Source organism: Ahaetulla prasina, chromosome 14 (assembly GCF_028640845.1).
Source record: "Ahaetulla prasina isolate Xishuangbanna chromosome 14, ASM2864084v1, whole genome shotgun sequence".
In the NCBI taxonomy this organism is placed as follows: domain Eukaryota; kingdom Metazoa; phylum Chordata; class Lepidosauria; order Squamata; family Colubridae; genus Ahaetulla; species Ahaetulla prasina.
In genome coordinates this window covers 5,565,474-5,586,126 of record NC_080552.1, presented here as the reverse complement: position 1 = coordinate 5,586,126, position 20,653 = coordinate 5,565,474, and the positions used below count along the sequence as shown (strand labels likewise).

General features: G+C 45.9%; 1 protein-coding gene across 6 annotated transcripts in view; it reads right to left on the bottom strand.

The window, feature by feature from the left end:
- LOC131184973 (lipase maturation factor 1-like) overlaps positions 1-20,653 on the bottom strand; it is a 63,754-nt gene that overhangs the window by 21,930 nt on the left and 21,171 nt on the right. Inside the window, exon 3 of one of the 6 annotated variants that reach the window (XM_058156916.1) lies at positions 37-3,652. The exons of 2 other annotated variants lie outside the window; for them this stretch is intronic. In XM_058156916.1, coding sequence (XP_058012899.1) covers positions 3,604-3,652 — 49 coding nt within the window. In that variant the 3' untranslated portion in view covers positions 37-3,603. 3 more of the 6 variants (XM_058156915.1, XM_058156917.1, XM_058156914.1) reach the window with 3 other exon arrangements.

Genomic DNA, 20,653 nt, shown 5'->3' with positions numbered 1-20,653 from the left:
CAAAGTTTTTATTTTTTTATTTTTTTATTTTTTTGTCATAACAGTATATAAGCATAAGCATGAAATAACTATACAATTATAAGCATATATATAAGCATAAGGATAAAATAACTATATGAATTGGATACAATCAAAGGGGACATTAGGACAGGAACGGTAGGCACGCTGGTGCTCTTATGCATGCCCCTCACAGACCTCTTAGGAATGGGGTGAGGTCAACAGTAGATAATTTTTGGTTGAAGCTTTGGGGATTTTGGGAAGAGACCACAGAGTCTGGTAGTGCATTCCAGGCATTAACAACTCTGTTACTGAAGTCATTTTTTCTGCAATCAAGATTGGAGCGGTTCACTTTAAGCTTAAATCTATTGTGGGCTCGTGTATTGTTGTGATTGAAGCTGAAGTAGTCTTCAACAGGAAGGACATTGTAACAGATGCTTCTATGAGTTAAACTCAGGTCATGTCGAAGGTCAAAGCGAAAAGCTTTGCTGGCTGAGGAACTCTGGGAGTTGAAGTCCACAAGTCTTAAAAGAGCCAAGTTTGCAGACCCCTGCCCTAGTTCCTTATATTTGCAGTCTCTGAGAAAGGCCATGTACAATACCTCCTGCCAACTTGGAAGGACATGAATGAATGGCCCCAAGACTGATTTTTTTTTAGCATCTTTGGAAGAATTCAGAACAAATTTTAACCTGAAACTTTGCTGAGAGTTAATACAGACAAAATTCAGTTGGATGGACCCCTTGCTTACCAATGGAGCTTCCAATGTTTTTTATAACTGTGTCAGAAAGGATTAGGGAAGAAAACAGTGTAACTATTTTTCATAGACGAAAAAGCTACTCAGCTGAAAGTATTTCTTTCAATCTGTTCAAATTTTGCAGTGGGATTCTATGTGTCTGGTTCGGTTCTGCAACCCAACAAGAAAGACACAGACTTCAGAGGATAAATAGAACTGCAGAAAAAATAATTGCTACCAACCTGCCTTCCATTGAGGACCTGTATACTGCACGAATCAAGAAGAGGGCCGTGAAAATATCTACAGACCCCTCGCATCCTGGACATAAACTGTTTCAACTCCTACCCTCAAAACGACGCTATAGAGCACTGCACACCAGAACAACTACACACAAGAACAGTTTTTTCCCGAAGGCCATCACTCTGCTAAACAAATAATTCCCTCAACACTGTCAAACTATTTACTAAATCTGCACTACTATTAATCTTCTCATCGTTCCCATCACCTATCTCCTTCCACTTATGACTGTATGACTGTAACTTTGTTGCTGGCAATCCTTACGATTTATATTGATATATTGACCATCATTTGTGTTGTAAATGTTGTACCTTGATGAAGGTATCTTTTCTTTTATGTACACTGAGAGCATATGCACCAAGACAAATTCCTTGTGTGTCCAAGCACACTTGGCCAATAAAAAATTCTATTCTATTCTATTCTTCCTGAGTTTCTGCAAAATGTGGTTCGGGCCAGTTCGGGTGAACTGGTAGTTAAATTGCTGGCTGGCCCCACCCCCTTCCCACCCTGCCCCTTCCAGGAGTCCTCACGTGCCCTTTTTTGGCTTCCAGGTAAATGCAGGGAGGTCTTCTAGGCTCAAAACGGGGCAGCGGGAGGGGGCACGGCCTGTTTTTGCTCCCAGAGGGGTGCAGGAGGCCTAATGCTGCCTGTCACTCCCCATGGCCACGCCCAACGTGGTCACGCCCACCCAGCCAGTCATTAGGGCAGAGAACCAGTTGTTAAATTATTTGAATCCCACCACTGCATGGATGGCAGCATGTACAGGAGTGTTTCCCAATCTTGGCAGCACAAGATGCGTGGATCATCACCCCTAGCTGGCTGGGGAACTCTGGGAACGGTCCACACATCTTAAAGCTGGCCAAGGTTGAGGAACAGTAGCATAGAAGGTGGACCATCAAATACCACTGAATATTGTATGGGCATCAAAATAGCATTTGTTGTGACACCATCTAAGGCATGGGTCTCCAACCTTGGTAACTTTAAGCCTGGAGGACTTCAATTCCCAGAATGCCCCAGCCAGTAAAGCTGGCTGGGGAATTCTGAGAGTTGAAGTCCTCCAGGCTTAAAGTTGCCAAGGTTGGAGACCCCTGATCTAAGGCAGCTTCTGAGGATGTAGAGGGGTTGGGCTTTGAACCCCGTTGGGGGTTGGAAGGAAGTCAGGGAGGGCACAGATTGGAAGCAGAGCAAAACAGCACAAGAGGGACCGGCCCCAGGCAAACAAATTTCCATGATAGCTCCAGGAAAGATTTGGTTAAAAATCCCTTTTTAAAGTAACCAAAATAGTGCAAAAGGAGTTCAGAAACAACAAGCAAAAGAGAGGGGAGAAAAAAGCACAGCTAAAATTAATTTCCACGAGGTCATTCACTCTGTAGTGTGGTGGGTTTCAAAACTTTTTACTATCGGTTCTGTGGGTGTTGCTTGGTGGGCGTGGCATGGCTTGGTGGGCGTGGTTTGGTAGGCGTGGCAGGAGAAGGATACTGTAAAATCTCCATTCTCACCTCACTCCAGGGGAAGGATATTGTAAAATCACCATTCCCTCCCCAATCCAGGTGAAAGTTACTGCAAAATCTCCATTTCTTCCAGATCAGCTCCAACTTGGGAGGCAGAGAATAGATGGGGGAGGGGCCATCCAGAATTTTTACTATCGGTTCTCTGAACTACTCAAAATTTCTGCTACCAGTCCTCCAGAACTGGTCAGAACCTGCTAAAACCCACCTCTGGTACTCTCTCATCCCTTAATATCCTTGCAAACAGTCTTTGGTTTCCACCGTATTTATTCATTGCTCCATCCCTTGCTAAATTTCTGAATCCTTTTTCAAACTCTGATCTACTCCAAACGCAACTTTCTGCATCTTCACCCTCCTCTTGATTCATTCTCTCCTTCGTCTATTCGTCTGGTGACTTTTTTGTCCTCTGCATGTGATCAGAGCATCTCAACATAGCTCCTCTTATTTCAATCCTTATTCATTTGGCGCCCTTTGGCTGCTCCTCTTCTGCTCCTTCCACACATTCCCACAACAGTCAACTCCCTTTTATGAGACACCTGGCATTCCCAATTCTCACTTTCCCTATCATAAAATGGGCAAAAGTTTCACCCCCCACCCCCCTGCAAACATCTATTCCTTGCAACCCACCCTGTATTTCCTACAATCTTTCAATCAGCATTTGCACATCTTAAAATTTACCCGTCTACTTTCCCATCGTTAGTAAACATTCTACCAAGTCACACAGATTTGTGTTCTTGCTCTAGTTTTTTGCCATTTATAAATAACTTACGAGTTCGCTCTCTTTTTCCTGTCAATCACAACCCCCACCCATCTCTGAATTTTCCTCTTGCATTATTCAGTCTATTCGCAAAATTTATTGCGAATAATTTAGGGCTCTTATTTAAAAAAATGGCATTGTATATACAGGTAGTCCTTGACTTACAACAGTACATTTAGTGACCGTTCAAAGTTACAACGGCAATAAAAAAAATTCTTATGGCCATTTTTGAGCCTTGATGGTGCAGTACTGCAGGCTATTTCTGTTGACTGCCGGCTGCCTGCAGTTTGGCAGTTCGAATCTCACCAGGCTCAAGGTTGAGTCAGCCTTCCATCCTTCCGAGGTGGGTAAAATGAGGACCTATAATGGTTGGGGACAAGTTGGTGACACTTAGAGAGGGCTGTAAAGCGCTATGAAGCTGTATATAAGTCTAAGTGCTATTGTTATTGATAAGAACCATGGTGGCGCAGTGGTTAGAATACAGTATTACACGCTGACTCTGCCCACTGCCAGGAGTTCGATCCTGACCGGCTCAAGGTTGACTCAGCCTTCCATCCTTCCGAGGTGGGTAAAACGAGGACCCAGATTGTTGGGGACAAGAGGCTGACTCTGTAAACTGCTTAGAGAGGGCTGTAAAGCACAGTGAAGCGGTAAGTCTAAGAGCTAGTGCTATTGCTATTTTTCACGGTTACAAATCTTGCAGCATCCCCATGATCACGTGATCGAAATTCAGACGCTTGGCAATTGGTTCCTATTTATGGCAGTTGCTGTGTCCCAGGGTCATGTGATCCCCTTCTGCGACCTTCTGACAAGCAAAGGAAGGAAGTCGATGGAAGGATGGAAGGAAGGAAGGAAGGATGGAGAAGTTGGATTCGCTTCACAAACAGGTTACTAACTTATCAATTGTGGTGATTCACTTAACAGCTGTGGCAAGAAAGGTCGTAAAATGGGGCAAAACTCACTGGACAAATACCTCCCTTAACAACAGAAATTGTGGTCACAATTGTGGTCGTAAAGTCGAAAGACTTCCTGTATACAATATTCATACCCCCAACCAATCCTGTTCTAACATCAAAGCTTTCTGTATGTATACCATTCAATATTTTTCTCCTATCCATTCCAATTTATTCAGCACTTCCTTTATATGCATTGTTTTCCTCCTTTTCTGCCTCTTCTGTTTCATCGTTCACCTGGTAACCTCTTCCATGCTTCCGATTAGCGTAATTCCACAACTTCTCTGGCAACATCGAATCTTTTCATTCTCTTCCAAACAGCTTGACAGCCGCTTTCTTCCGCGAATTCTGCTGGGTGAAAGTCATCAATTCGATATTTCCTTTCAGCCTGCAGCCATTGGATCTTTCCCTCTAGCTTCTTTCCCCTTTTCTACCATGTTCACTTTCTGCCATGGTCTAGTCTTGTGTCCAGCAACAAATGGCCAGTCCTTCTTTCAGAGTGTCTCATGGCCTGGACCCTCCACCAACTCTTTCAGTCTTTCCTCACAGATAACTAAAGCAATACTTTCAGGTTTGTATCCATTTCTTTAACACGCATGTAATGCATACATGGGGTGTGTGTGTATCTACACATATATCCATATGCACACAGACATATAGGTGGGTGTATACTGTATGTGTGTGTGTACTGTAGAGAGAGGAAGGAGGAGGGAGAGGGAAATGGAGAGGGGGAGAGAGAGAGAGAGAGAGGGAGAGAGAGAGGGAGGAAAGGAGAAGGAGAGAAAGGGAGAGGAAGGGACAGAAAGGGAGTGAGAGAGAGAGAAAGGGAGAGAGAGAAATGGAGAGGGAGAGAGAGGGAGAAAGGGAGAGGAAGGGAGAAGGAGAGAAAGGGAGTGAGAGAAATGGAGAGGGAGAGAGGGAGGGAGGGAGAGAGAGGGAGAGAGAGGGAGAAAGAGAGAGGAAGGGAGAAGGAGAGAAAGGGAGAGAAAGGGAGGGAGAGAAAGGGAGAGGGAGAGAGGGAGGGAGGGAGAGAGAGAGGGAGGGAGAGAAAGGAAGAGGGAGAGAGAAAGAAAGAGGGAGAGAGAGAAAGAGAGGGAGAGGGACAGAGAAAGGGGGAGAGAGAGAAAGGGAAAGGGAGAAAGGGAGAGGGATGTTTCAATCTTATAATTAATCAAAGCAGATCTTTTTCAAAGCAGATGCTGTCTCCTCTCATTCTTAGAGTGTGTGTGTGTGTGTGTGTGTGTGTGTGTTTGTGTGTGTTTGTGTGTGTGTGTGTATGTGTGTGAGAGAGAGAGAGAGAGAGAAAGGGAAAGAACCTGGACAAGGAAGGGAAACTGGAGCCTGCCCAGTGGATCGCAGAGCAAGGAGACCACAGCAAACCTCCTTCACACTGCGGCCAAAACCACCCGATTCCCAGGGCTCTCTCTCCCATTGCTTATTTTTCCAAGATTTTCATCCACAGCCCAGCCTCTTTAGACTGAGATTTCACTCCCACTGACCGCAGCACCAGCTCATTCTCTGCCCCCAAATGCCCAGTCTATCCCTCTTGCCCAAAATGAAAGAGTGCAATTTACAAAGTCAAGGCAGGAACTTTGGAGACCAGGGACCGTTTCCTGATCTCCCTGCAGAGAAAAGCCGAAATCGAATCAGATTCCGTGAGAAGCTACTGGAAGCCCTGTCGCTGAATCAATAATAATAATAATAATAATAATAATAATAATAATAATAATAATAATAATAATAATAATAATAATAATAATAATAATAATGAAGTTATAACTCCCTATTAACCTGAAAGGTGCCTGGAAGAATGAGAAGCATCTCTAACAGCTGTTTCCAGCTGCTGCTAAGCAAGCAGCAGAAGTCCCAGTGTGGTCATAGCGGTGTAGGTAGGGGGAAGAGAGGAAAGACGAGCGAGTCAACCTATTTCCCCAAAACTATCTTAAAGCCTTTGCAACATCGCAGGGCCCCCAGGGGTCTGCGGAGCACAGGTTGAGAACTACTGATTTGGAGCAGGGGTCTCCAACCTTAATAACTTTAAGGCTTGTGGACTTCAACTCTCAGAGTTCCTCCACCAGTTTTGCTGGCTGAGGAACTCTGGGAGTTAAAGTCCACAAACTTTAAAGTTACTAAGGTTGGAGACCCCTGATTTAGAGAATGTCTCATATTAGGCAGGCCAAGAGTACAGTAAATAAATAAATAAAGGTGAATATCTCAATACAGATTGAAATGGTAGCAACTTCTGGCTGCCCAGACGTTGCCAACTTATAAATTCACACTGGCTCTCAATGTCAGGGGCTACCTCAACTCTTCACTCTTCATTTCCCCACTTCCCCACACAGAACTTTTTACAGATGAACAGAGTTGAAAGGGACCTTGTAGGTCATCTAGTCCTACCCCTCCACCCAAGCAGGAGACCCTACACCATTTCTGACAGACGGCAGTCCAGTTTCTTCTTGAAAGCCTCCAGGGATGAACAACTTCTGAAGGCAACTTCTGTTCCATGGGTTGATTGTTCTCACTGTCAGAAAATTTCTCCTTATTTCTACGTTGAATCTCTCCTTGGTCAGTTTCCATCCATTATTCCTTGTCTGGCCTTCAGGTGCTTTGGAAAATAGCTTGACCCCTTCCTCTCTGTGGCAGCCCCTCAAATATTGGAAGACTGCTATCATGTCTCCCCTGGTCCTTCTCTTCACTAGACTAGCCAGGCCCAGTTAACCATTCTGCATATGTTTTAGCCTCCAGTTCCTCTATTCATCCTGGTTGCCCTCCTCTGCACTTTTTCTAGAGTCTCAACATCTTCTTTATTAGAAGAGCAGGCAATTCCAATTAAGATCAGGCAAAAATATTTTTCTTTATGAAAGACAAAAACTATCTTGCTTCTGAAACTGCTTTCGGGGAGGGGGGGAGAGAGAGAGAGAGAGAAAGAGAAAGAAATCCTGTTAAAATTCTCACATTCAACATGGGAACCATTTTCTAAGGAGGATGCGAAGGTTCTATTTTCCATTGAAAAATCTTCTCTCCAGCTTTCTACAGCCTATATTTAGTTTTCCTCTAAATCCCAGTGGGACACTTGAGACCGGAGGGACGTTCCCAGAGGCCTGCTGTTATTGCAAAGAGGGAGACCCGCCCTTGAGAAATTGGCTACCCCTGAAGAAATGGGGAGAAATCACCCAACCTAATTTCTCTGCAACCTGCAGTAATGGGGAACCATCAAAAGGCCAGGGGTCAGTTCCGGATGCTCTGCTTTGAATTCCTTTGATGGCAGAAGTACAGATGGCCCTCGACTTACAACAGTTCATTTAGTGACCGTTCGAACTTACAACGGCACTGAAAAAAGTGACTTATGACCATGTTTCACACTTATGACCATTGCAGCATCCCCATGGTCATGGGATTTACATTCAGCCGCTTGGCAACTAGTTCATATTTATGATGGTCGCAGTGTTCCGGTGGGGGGGGATACGTGATCCCCTTTATATCTCACTTAACGCCATAAATTTTGGTCATAAGTCGAGGACTGCCCATAGTTGCTTATTACCCTTATCGCAGGGATAATAGGTCACAAAAGGGGATCACGTGACCCCAGGACACCAACTTTCCTTAGAGCAGTTGTGTCTCAACCTTAGCAACTTTATGATGTGTGGACTTCAGCTCCCAGGATTCCCCAGCTGGAATCCCCCATGCTGGCTGGAGAATTCTGGGAGCTGCAGTCCACACATCTAAAACTTGCCAAGAGTGGAGAAACACTGGCTTAAGAGTTTCATCATCATCATCAGGATGACAACCAGCTAAAAGAGCGCTGAACCAAACGTTCATGTTTGAAGATGGGACTTCTCAGTTTTTCTGTAGCCTGTGTTGCGGTCTGCCAGCAGCTTGCAGAGCTGGCAATGGAGTCAGACAGAGATGGGGCTGAGGAAGAGCGTGGGCCAGTCCTGGAGGCTGGGGAAGGCCCGGATGAGGGCTCTGCATCAGGGGCAGAGGTGAGGCCAGGGCCATCAGGAAGTGAGGTGTGGACTCAGGAGCCTCCAGAGGCTGACAGTAGTGAGGCAGAGGAACAGGAGGAGCCTGTTCCTAGTGCACGCATGAGAAGGGCTGCCAGAAGGCAAGAGCAGCTCAAGCAAAGAAGATGATTCAGGAGTAGGGCCAAGAGATGATTGGCCCCTCCCATAAGGCTTAAAAGACCAGCAATGGCGTTTGGGCTCTTTGCCGGAAAACAACGTTGATAGCCTTGTCTTGCTGCATTTGTTTCGTATCGGCGTCTTCTGAACTTTTGTCAAGAAAGGCCTTTGGCAGTTTGCCTAATTGGACCAAGGTTGGTAATAGGACTAAGGAATTTGTGTTGGGAGGAATTTGCTTTAATTTAGTTGAACTACGCTGGGAATGAAGTAATTCTCAGGTGTTTGAATAAAGTTTGTTTGCTTTTACACGGACTGAGTTTCCTACTACCTATTTGGGCCTGGGTCACAATAGCTTGATGATTTCTTTCCCGTCAGCATCTGATCTTTCGGAAGCCGAGGTCCGCGGCCCAGGATCCCTGCGAAACCATCTCAAGCCAGGGATGATAATTACTCCCTTCTGACATCAGCTATCACTAAAGATGTAATTTCGGGAACCAAAAATATGCTTCTGATTAACCTCGCTAGCACTGCTTGCCTAGCAATGCCGTGACTGGGTCACATGGTACTAATCTGTGCTTCATTAATATGTCCTATCAGCTGCAAACACAGCCGTCTTTGAAACTGATACCCCGTGGTCCTCCAGCCCTCCCTCCCCCACCCCTCATATCAGAAAGAGGTGCCAAAATCTGCTTCCTCTACAGGAAGGATAGACCCCCCCCCCCCGGGATCCTTTAACTTTGGGTTTAAGTTTCTAAAATTCTTTTTTCTTTTTCCCACTAGAAGGAAAAGGGCTGGAGAAAGCGACTTGGTGCCTTCTGATAAACAAAGGAAATCTTGAAGTTTATTGCCAAAGAAGCAAAGCAAATGTAATTTTAAGAAAGGAGTATTATGTTGTTGTTTATAATGCAAAGTTGCTTTTTGGAAATAGCAAGCACGATGCAAAATATGTCTCTTTTTAAAAAAAGGCAAGATCTTCTAAATTCCATCAAATTGGCAAATGATCTGCTGAATAGAATAGAATAGAATAGAATTCATTGGCCAAGTGTGATTGGACACACAAGGAATTTGTCTTGGTGCATATGCTCTCATTATTTTATTTATTATTATTAATAAATATTAATAAATTAATAAATATTAATAAATATTATTAATAAATTAATAATCAAATTAAAAATTAAAATTAATAAATATTAATAAATATTAATAAATTAATAATTATTTTATTTATAATATTATATAATATATAATAATATAACAACAGAGTTGGAAGGGACCTTGGAGGCCTTCTAGTCCAACCCCCTGCCCAGGCAGGAAACCCTACACCATCTCAGTCAGATGGTTATCCAACTTTTTCTTAAAAATTTCCAGTGTTGGAGCATCCACAACTTCTGCAGGCAAGTCGTTCCACTTATTAATTGTCCTCACTGTCAGAAAATTTCTCCTTAGTTCTAGGTTGCTTCTCTTCTTGATGAGTTTCCACCCATTGCTTCTTGTTCTACCCTCAGGTGCTTTGGAGAACAGCCCGACTCCCTCTTCTTTGTGGCAACCCCTGAGATATTGGAACACTGCTATCATGTCTCCCCTAGTCCTTCTTTTTGTTAAACTAGACATACCCAGTTCCTGCAACCGTTCTTCATATGTTTTAGCCTCCAGTCCCTTAATCATCTTTGTTGCTCTTCTCTGCACTCTTTCTAGAGTCTCAGCATCTTTTTTACATCGCGGCGACCAAAACTGAATGCAATATTCCAAGTGTAGCCTTACCAAGGCCTTATAAAGTGGTATTAACACTTCACGTGATCTTGATTCTATCCCTCTGTTTATACAGCCCAGAACTGTGTTGGCTTTTTTAGCAGCTGCTGCACACTGCTGGCTCATATTTATTTATTTATTTATTTATTTATTTATTTATTTATTTATTTATTTATTTATTATTTATTTATTATTATTATTATTATTATTTGCCATCAAATAATATGGTTTCTTTCTTCTGTTTTTTTTAATGCCATCATGATCAACAAGAAAAAACAAACGAACAGTCCTACCCTATTGTCCTTGATCAAGCAAATCTTCTCTAGATGAGTTTGATTCCAACTTTGAGCAAAATCATCAGAGTAGCTGTTAATCTGGCCTCAGGAAAAAGCTTATTGTATCAACCTGGAGCCACATTAAATAATCAATTATGGACACTAGGCTCCCCAATGTCTCCAAATGAGAAGGACACACTAGCTAGGTTGTTTCCATCTTGAGATGGCAGTGCTGGCGATACCTGGAAACCAGGTATTTGATATTGGCTGGCCTGCTGTGATCCCATGGACGGAGTCTAATGCCTTAGAAACTCTTTCATCCATGCAAAGGCCCTCTTATCCCCCAAAAATAGCCTAGGCCAGGGGTCTCCAACTTTGGCAACTAGAAAACTTGTGGACTTCAACTCCAAGAATTCCTCAGCCAGCAAAGCAAATCCCAGGAATTCTGGGATTTGAAGTCCACAAGTCTTCAAGTTGCCAAGGTTGGAGACCCCTGGTCTAGGCAGCTTATGTTAATACTTAGCTTAACAGTTAAAAACTTCCTACTTCTTTAAATCACCCCATAACAAAAGAACTGCAGCATAAAACCATAATGCAGCAGGAGTCAAACCGCTGAAACACGGAAGGGCACAGATTAAAACAGAAGATTTCATTGAAAGTGCACACTTTCTGAAAAGGAATTTACTGTAACTTGCCACCTTCTGGAAGTTATTAATGAGGAAATGAGACAGGTGCCTTGGGCAGGGAGTTTCTGAACACAAATACAAAAATCGGTTTTGGAAGAAGAAGAACAGTAACAGTCCTAAGAAAATGGAAACTTTTTTTTTTGGTTCTTGTTTTTAAAGAAAAAAATAATTAAAAAAATATAATTAAAAAAAGAATTTAAAAAAGGGTTGATCTGAGTGTTCTTCAGTTAGAAATATTTTTAAATATAAACAATGTTCACCACATATATTTTAAATATATATACAAGAACCACCTGTACAGGTAGTCCTTATTTAGCAATTACAATTGATTTGGCAACCTTAGTAAGACCACACCTAGAATACTGCATCCACTTCTTGTTCGTTCCTGTTGGTGAGGGTGGTCTGATTTGCACGGTAAGTGGGAGGGGCAGATATGGCGGAAGGGGGGGATCATATCGTCCTAGGGGGACGCGCGCTCGATGTTTGCAGGTGATCGCGCGCCCCGATCCCTCATCCTTTTCCCGTTCCCCGGATGGTCAAGACCCTCAGAGCCTGGGCCTTCGGCTGATGTTATGCAACGCACGGTCCGTAGTCAATAAGGCCCCCCTAATATACGATCTTATTCAGGGGGGCGCCACGGACCTTATAGGCGTTACGGAAACCTGGCTGGGCACGGAAGGGGGTGTGCCCCTTGTTGAGATGTGCCCGCCGGGTTTCCGTGCATTCCATCAGCCGAGGGCTCAGGGTAGGGGTGGGGGGGTGGCGGGTGGGATTAGAGAGTCTAGAACCGAGGGAGACCACTGTACCTCAGATTGCCGGGTGTGAATCCCTCTTTGTGAGATGGGGCCATAGGTGTCAGATGGGTTTGCTGATCACGTACCTGGCTCCTTGCTGCGTGTCAGCTGCCTTGCCCGAGCTCCTGGAGGTGCTGGCTGGAGTGGCAGTTGAGACCCCCAGACTTTTAGTCATGGGGGATTTTAACTTGCCATCTTCCGGCTCGTCATCAACGGCAGCTCGGGAGTTCATGGCTTCCATGACGGCCTTGGATCTGACCCAAGTAGTTGATGGCCCTACTCACATCGGGGGTGGCACTCTGGACCTGGTTTTTGTCTCTGGTCAGTGGTTGAGAGATCTGGACTTAAAGGAAATAGTCACTGAACCTTTGTCATGGTCAGATCACTCTCTTCTTCGCCTGGACTTTCTGACCGCCATTCACCACCGCAGGGAGACGGAGCCGATACGTTGGTTCCGTCCCAGGCGCCTGATGGACCCGGAGGGGTTCCGGACGGAGCTTGGGCCATTTCCTGACGGTCTGGCTCACGGCTCGGCTGAGGAACTTGTTGCGGCCTGGGAACGGGCCGCGGCGGGGGCCTTAGACCGTGTCGTGCCTTTGCGGCCTCTGACCCGGCGCAGGTCCCAACCGGCTCCTTGGTTCTCCGAGGAGTTGAGAGGGATGAAGCGCCGGAGAAGACGCCTAGAGAGTTCTTGGAGGTCTAGCCGTTCGGAGGCTGATCGGACACTAGTGAAGTCCTATACTAGGGCTTACCTAGTGGCAATGAGGGAAGCGAGGCGTAGCTATGCCTCCTCCCTCATTGCATCGGCAGATAACCGCCCAGCCGCCCTGTTTCGGGTGACTCGCTCCCTCTTACATCAGGGGGAGCGGGATGACCCGTTGCAGGGACGTGCTGAGGAGTTTAACGGTTATCTATACGATAAAATCGTTCAGCTGCGGGAGGGCCTAGACCAAGATTGCAGTGACGTGGGTGAGACGGCTGAGGGTGGTCTTGGGGACATTTTATGGGATGAGTTTGACCCTGTCGCTCCCGAGGACATGGACAGGTTGCTGGGGAGGTTGAATGCCACCACATGTTTACTGGACCCGTGCCTCCTGGCTGGTACTGGCCACTCAGGAGGTGACACGAGGCTGGCTCAGGCTATTACGATCGCTTCCTTGGTGGAGGAGTCTTTCCGACCGCCTTGAAAGAGGCGGTGGTGAGACCCTCCTCAAGAAGCCTTCCTGGACCCGGCTGTTTTAGGTAATTATCGTCCGGTCTCCAACCTTCCCTTCGTGGCGAAGGTTGTAGAAATATGGTGGCATATCAGTTTCCTTGCACCTGGATGAAACTGTCTATCTAGACCCGTTCAGTCTGGCTTCCGGCCCGGTTACAGCACTGAGGCGGCTTTGGTCGCGTTGGTGGATGATCTCTGGAGGGCCAGGGATGAGGATGCTCCTCTGCCCTGGTCCTATTAGACCTCTCAGCGGCTTTTGATACCATCGACCATGGTATCCTGCTGCGTCGGTTGGAGGGATTGGGAGTGGGAGGCACCGTTTATCGGTGGTTCTCCTCCTATCTCTCCGATCGGTCGCAGACGGTGTTGACAGGGGGGCAGAGGTCGGCTCCGAGACACCTCACTTGTGGGGTGCCGCAGGGGTCGATCCTCTCGCCCCTTCTGTTCAACATCTATATGAAGCCGCTGGGTGAGATCATCAGTGGCTTGGGTGTGAGGTACCAGCTGTACGCTGATGACACCCAGCTGTACTTTTCCACGGGCCACCCCAACGAAGCTATCGAAGTGTTGTCCCGGTGCTTGGAAGCCGTACGGGTCTGGATGGGGAGAAACAGGCTCAGGCTCAATCCCTCCAAGACAGAGTGGCTGTGGATGCCGGCATCTCGGTACAGTCAGCTGAGTCCTCGGCTGACTGTCGGGGGCGAGTCATTGGCCCCGATGGAACGGGTGCGCAACCTGGGCGTCCTCCTGGATGAACGGCTGTCTTTTGAAGATCACTTGACGGCCGTCTCCAGGAGAGCTTTTTACCAGGTTCGCCTGGTGCGCCAGTTGCGCCCCTTTCTAGACCGGGATGCCCTGTGCACGGTCACTCACGCCCTCGTGACGTCTCGCCTGGATTACTGCAATGCTCTCTACATGGGGCTCCCCTTGAAGGGCATCCGGAGGCTTCAGTTAGTCCAGAATGCAGCTGCGCGGGTGATAGAGGGAGCCCCTCGTGGCTCCCGTGTGACACCTATCCTGCGCAGACTGCACTGGCTGCCTGTGGCCTTCCGGGTGCGCTTCAAGGTTTTGGTGAACATCTTCAAAGCGCTCCATGGCATAGGGCCGGGTTACTTACGGGACCGCCTACTGCTACCGGATACCTCTCACCGACCGTGCGCTCTCACAGAGGGACTCCCCAGGGTGCCGGCAGCGAGAGAGTGTCGTCTGGCGACGCCCGGGGGAAGGGCCTTCTCTGTGGGGGCTCCCACCCTCTGGAACGAACTCCCCCCAGGACTTCGTCAACTTCCGGACCTCCGAACCTTCCGTCGTGAGCTTAAAACACATTTATTCATCTGCGCAGGACTGGATTAGTTTTTAAATTCGTGGGTTTTTAAGGGGTTTTAAATGGGTTTTTAATGGGTTTTTAATGGGTTTTATTATTTGCTAAATTTTAATTGCGGCCAAATTGAATAAGTTTTTTAGTGGTATTTTAATAATATTTATTTTGTAATAGTACTGTTTATTTTATCTGCCTGTAAACCGCCCTGAGTCCTTCGGGAGAAGGGCGGTATAAAAATTTAAATAATAAATAAATAAATAAATAAAATAAATAAATACTTTGGTCACCAAACTATAAAAAAGATGTTGAAACTCTAGAAAGAGTGCAGAGAAGAGCAACCAAGATGATTAGGGGACTGGAAGCTAAAACATACGATGAATGGTTGCAGGAACTGGGCCTGGCTAGTCTAGTGAAGAGAAGGACCAGGGGAGACATGATAGCAGTCTTCCAATATTTGAGGGGCTGCCACAGAGAGTAGGGGAGGTCAAACTATTCTCCAAAGCACCCGAAAGCCAGACAAGGAATAATGGATGGAAACTGATCAAGGAGAGATTCAACCTAGAAATAAGGAGGAATTTTCTGACAGTGAGAGCAGTCAATCAATGGGACAGAAGTTGCCTTCAGAAGTTGTGGGAGCTTCATCACTGTAAACTTTCAAGAAGAGACTGGACTACCATTGGTCAGAAATGGTGTAGGGTCTCCTGCTTGGTCTGGGGTTGGACTAGATGACCTACAAGATCCCTTCCAACTCTGTTAATCTGTTATCTATTAACTTGATTGTTAAGCAAAATGGTCACTAAGTGACTGGGCTTATGATCTTACATTCAGCTTTCCTTTGCTCTGCCTGTGAAGGTCATAAATGTAAGAATTGGTTGCTAAGTTATTTTTTTGTCACTGTTGTTGCTGCAAACAGTTGCTAAAGGAAGCAATTGCTAAACAAGGACTACTTATATACATTATTACCCTATAACAGATAAGGCCATATATGCGATAATACATAATTCTCTCAGGGACACAGGGTGAGAGTAGAATAAATAGATTCCCTGTGACTCCATTTTGCCTCCATTTTTTTCAAGTTTTGTCAGAAAAGCTAGAAATTACAGTAATCCTTGGTGCACGTCCAATTCACATCCTTGGGAAACCAGATAATAACTTTTATAGCCTGGGCTTCTACTAGTTGACTCCTGTAGTGCTAAACCTCACCTCACACTCTCTCTTAAAACATATCCCTTTCTCGCTGAACATGTCTTTTGAGACATATTTGTGGTGTTCCAACTCCTTTAACTCACTAAGTCTATTTGCTCAAGGGAGCAGCTTGGGCCTTTGTACTTTGTGGTTTGTGTAACACCAGGTAGTTGTGGTAGATGGGCTCGGAGGCTTAAAGGCAGAGGTCCTGGGGATGCTTAGGGCCCACAAGATGGACAAGAAGGCATTTTTGGAAAATTAGAAGCCCCTCTGCACATTTTGAGTGTTTTCCTTCTGGGGGTCAATGCAATGGGGAATTTCCATATATATTGTAGGCTAGACAAATGAAGAGGGTCAGGTGCCATGATCATGGCATCCGGACCTCTCAATTCATGGGAAATAGATGGGGGAAGAAATGGAGGTAGTGGCAGATTTTATTTTCCTGGGCTCCAAGATCACCGCAGATGGGGACTGCAGCCAAGAAATTAAAAGACGCTTGCTCCTGGAGAGGAAAGCTGTGGCAAATCTAGACAGCGTACTAAAAAGCAGAGACATCACCCTGCCAACAAAAGTGCGTATAGTCAAGGCTCTGGTTTTTCCAGTTGCAATGTATGGCTGTGAAAGTTGGACCATAAGAAAGGCTGAGCGCCAAAGAATTGAGGCTTTTGAACTCTGGTGCTGGAGAAGACTCCTGCGAGTCCCTTGGACTACAAGGCGCTCCAACCGGTCAGTCCTAGAGGAGGACAATCCTGACTGCTCTTTAGAAGGCCAGATCCTGAAGAGGAAACGCAAATAATTTGGCCACCTAATGAGAAGGAAGGACTCCCTGGAGAAGAGCCTCATGCTGGGAAAGACTGAGGGCAAAAGAAGAAGGGGATGGCGGAGAATGAGGTGGCTGGATGGAGTCACTGAAGTAGACAGCTTGAACTTAAATGGACTCCGGGGGATGGTAGAGGACAGGAAGGCCTGGAGGAATGTTGTCCATGGGGTCACAATGGGTCGGACACGACTTCGCAACAACAAGACAATGAAGAAGGAAATATGAAGACATGTAAACAGTTGCAGGCTACTCTAAGAGATGGGCCTTTAAAGGCAACGAATGCAATGGTACCAGAAGTGTCTTCCTTTGGACCAGGGAGGGGAAAAAAAGAAGAAAGGATTACAAAATAAAAAACCAGGACAATCCCACCAACATCCTCTCGCCAGTTGGAGGGAAGTTGAAAAGAACTTGCAGTGAAATCAACACAGCGCTTGGCGCTGTGAAATCTCCTACCCCAAAACAAACAGATAGATGGTTTTAAAATTAAAATAAGGGACTTAAAAAGAATAAATTGCTCCTCGCTGGCAGAAATGAAAGGGGGAAGCTCCACTTATCTACCTTTGAACTGGCTTCCCGTTACTAACTTCAAGCTGCCCGTCCAGGTTTTGATTCCAACAAGGAAGACACAGCACAGGCTAGCAAACAAAAGACTTGAGATGTCCATCCAGGTGCACGGATTTGGGTGCCAAGGAAAACCTCTCCAGATGTTTTCTGTCTGTGTGAGAGCCCACCCCACTTGGTTTCCGGTCAGCACATCAGTAGCAAACCAGAATTCCTCCTCTGGAAGAGTCTACACAGTGGGGTCAATTCACGGGAAGAGGGAAGCTCAAACTGGGTGGACAACTTCAAGATCTGTTGTGGCTCTTCTGGTTCATTCCGTTTCCCCAACCCATCCAGAGACGCAGAAGAGCTTGGATCTCTTTCCGTGAGCAGAGTGGGTGGCAGAGTCTAACCAAAGGGAGAGGAAGTTTGGAGAAAGTAATCCAAGATAAGCCAGCAAGAGGATTGACAAGAGGATCTGAGGAACAGGAGAGCCAGGATAAACAGAGACATCAAGAGCAGAAACAGTAGACTTGTGGCCCGCCAGATTCGGACAAAGAGGAGGTTGTGGGGTGGGGGGCGGAAACAGGGGCCAGTCCTGAAGTCTGGGGAAGGCTTGGACGAGGGCTCTGCGTCAGAGGCAGAGAGGGGGCCAGGGCCATCTGGTAATTAGTTATATGCTGCCTCCGGAACCTCCAGAGTCTGACATCAGCAAGGCAGAAGAACAGTGTGAGCCTGTTCCCAGTGTGAGTATGCGCAGAGCTGCCAGAAGGCAAGAGCAGTTAAGGGAAAAAAGGGCGACACAGGAGTAAGGCTTGGAGATGATTGCCCCCCCCCAAGACCTAAAAGAGGAGCAAACAGATGTGAGCCTTTGCAGGAAGCAATTAGTTCATATAGTCAATTCAAGGTCTGAGAAGTGCCTTTGACTCTGTGCTCCGTTTGGCCTTGCAAAACTAATTGGCAATTAGGTCTCTGGCAGCGTTTCAAGGGAGAGAAAGGTGAGGGTTTATCAACATTACCCTGAAAGACTGTGTCCACTCGAGCAGACATCTGTCGGAATCTTCACAGACTGTTTGTGAATCATTATGGGCAGTGAATGACCATCATTCACAGCTGTCTCAATAAAAGAAGTTAAATAAAAACCAGAAGGAAGACTTCTAGAACAGGGGTCTCCAACCTTATCAACTTTAAGACTTGTGGACTTCAACTCCCAGAGTTCCTCAGCCAGCAAAGCTGGCTGAGGTACTCTGGGAGTTGAAGTCCACAAGTCTTAAAGTTGACAAGGTTGGAGACCCCTGTTCTACAATACAGGTAGACCTCGACTTACAAGACTTCGTTTCGTGACCATTCCAAGTTACGACGGCACTGCAAAAAGTGACTTGTGACCGTTTTTCATACTTACGACCGCTGCAGCATCCCCATGGTCACGTGATCCAAATTCAGATGCTTGACAACGGACTCATACTTACGACGGCTGCAGGGTCCCTTTGCGACCTTCTAACAAGGAAAGTCAATGGGGAAGCCGGATTCATGTTAACAACCGGGTTACTAACTTATCAACTGCGGTGATTCACTTAACGACCGTGGCAAGAAAGGTCGCAAAATGGGGCAAAACTCATTCAACAAATGTTTCACTTAGCAACAGAAATGTTGGGCTCAATTGTGGTTGTAAGTCAAGGACCACCTGTACCGTATCTTCACAGTTCTCTCTCTAAAAGCTGCTTCTTCTTGACTCCAGGTGTCGCTAATAAAACAATCTCATCTTGCACGTCTCAACCAATCCACCTTCTCCGTTATAGCCTCTACTGCACTTTAATACTGCATTCAGTTTTGGTCGCCACAATGTAAAAAAGATGTGGAGACTCTGGAAAGAATGCAGAGAAGAGCAACAAAGAGGATTAGGGGACTGGAGGCTAAAATATATGAAGAACGGTTGCAGGAACTCGGTATGTCTAGTTTAATGAAAAGAAGGACTGGGGGGGGGGACATGATAGCAGTCTTCCAATATCTCAGGAGTTGCCACAAAGAAGAGGGCGTCAAACTATTCTCCAAAGCACCTAAAGGCAAGACAAGAAGCAATGGGTGGAAACTAATCAATAGAAGAATAGAATAGAATTTTTTATTGGCCAAGTGTGATTGAACACACAAGGAATTTGTCTTGGTGCATATGCTCTCAGTGTACATAAAAGAAAAGATACCTTCATCAAGGTACAACACTTACAACACTTAATGATAGTCATAGGGTACAAATTTAACACTTAATGATCAAGGAGAGAAGCAACCTAGAACTAAGGAGAAATTTCCTGACAGTTAGAACAATTAATCAGTGGAAGAACTTGCCTCCAGAAGTTGCGAATGCTCCAACACTGGACGTTTTTAAGAAGATGTTGGATACCCATTTGTCCGAAGTGGTGTAAGGTTTCCTGCCTAAGCAGGGGGTTGGACTAGAAGACCTCCAAGGTCCCTTCCAACTCTGTTATTATTATTATTTAGTAATTTTATTGAAGATTACAATTTACAACAATAAAAAAATATATCTTTAAAAAAATAGCAGTGATTCCCTTAACAACTGTGGCAAGAAAGGTCGTAAAATAGGGCAAAACTCACTAACAAAAGCTTCACGTAGCAGCAGAAATTCAGAAATGACCATTTAATAATGGCTGTTAAGTCGAGAACCGCCTTTATGTGCAACCTAGGCGCCAAGTGCCAGAATTTCAGTCATTATTGGTGGTTAGGCCAATTGTTAACTGGACTGGGCTCTTTTCAGCACTATCGTAACTTTGATCGGTCATTAAATGAATAGCCAGCCTTAAGTTGAGGACCCTGTTGGATTAAACCTCACTCAACTTTTCAAGACCAGCTGAGAGCTGCCACCTCGCCGGATGAGTCTTTCTAGAGTCATTGAGGCACTTTGGGGCTTCAAAACAAGTCCTGGGAAAAGGAAGCGTTTTATCTCACGTGGTCAGCAAGGGTCAAGCTTCACTCAAGAGCCTTTACTTTCTTAAACTACAATTTCAAGAATCAGACACAACTGGCTTGAGAGGATTCTTCAGAAACGCTTTCCAAGAAAATAAACATGGGAATTCAGCTACTGTGGAAGATAAAAGTAAAATTATTTCTCCCTAGAACCTAGCCACCCACCCACCCACCCACCCACCACAGGCCCAACTGCCATTGGAAAGGAGTTTACAATCAGAATGGGGAGAGGGAGGAATCTGTACTAATTCAGGGGTCCCCAAGCTTTTGGACCTCAGGGACCATTAAATTCATAATTTTAAATCCCGTGGACCACTAAGATGATCTGCTTAATGACAGGCTGGGTGGGCGTGGCTAGGTGGGCATGTGACTGGGTGGGCATGGCCAACTAGATGTCGCTCATGTGGAGGGGCGCCTCACCAGCCTCTTCTCACCCCTCCCCTCCCAGCCACTCCTCCGTGCCCAGGCTCCTTAGGGCCCCAACGGGAAGCAGTTGGAGCTAAGCAGCCGCCACGAGAAAGAGTTGGCAAAACAGCTGGCTCAGTTCAAATTGGATGTGACCGAGAAGGAGGCTCAGTAGAAGCACCTCACTGAGGACTAGGAGCATAGGCTTTCCAAGCAGAGGGAAGACCTGAGGGAGTGCAAGGCCAGGTACCAGCGCCTGGCGGCTCAGCAGGCAGAGATAGTCAGCCAGTTCCAGGCCATGATGCAGTCCCATTGGAACG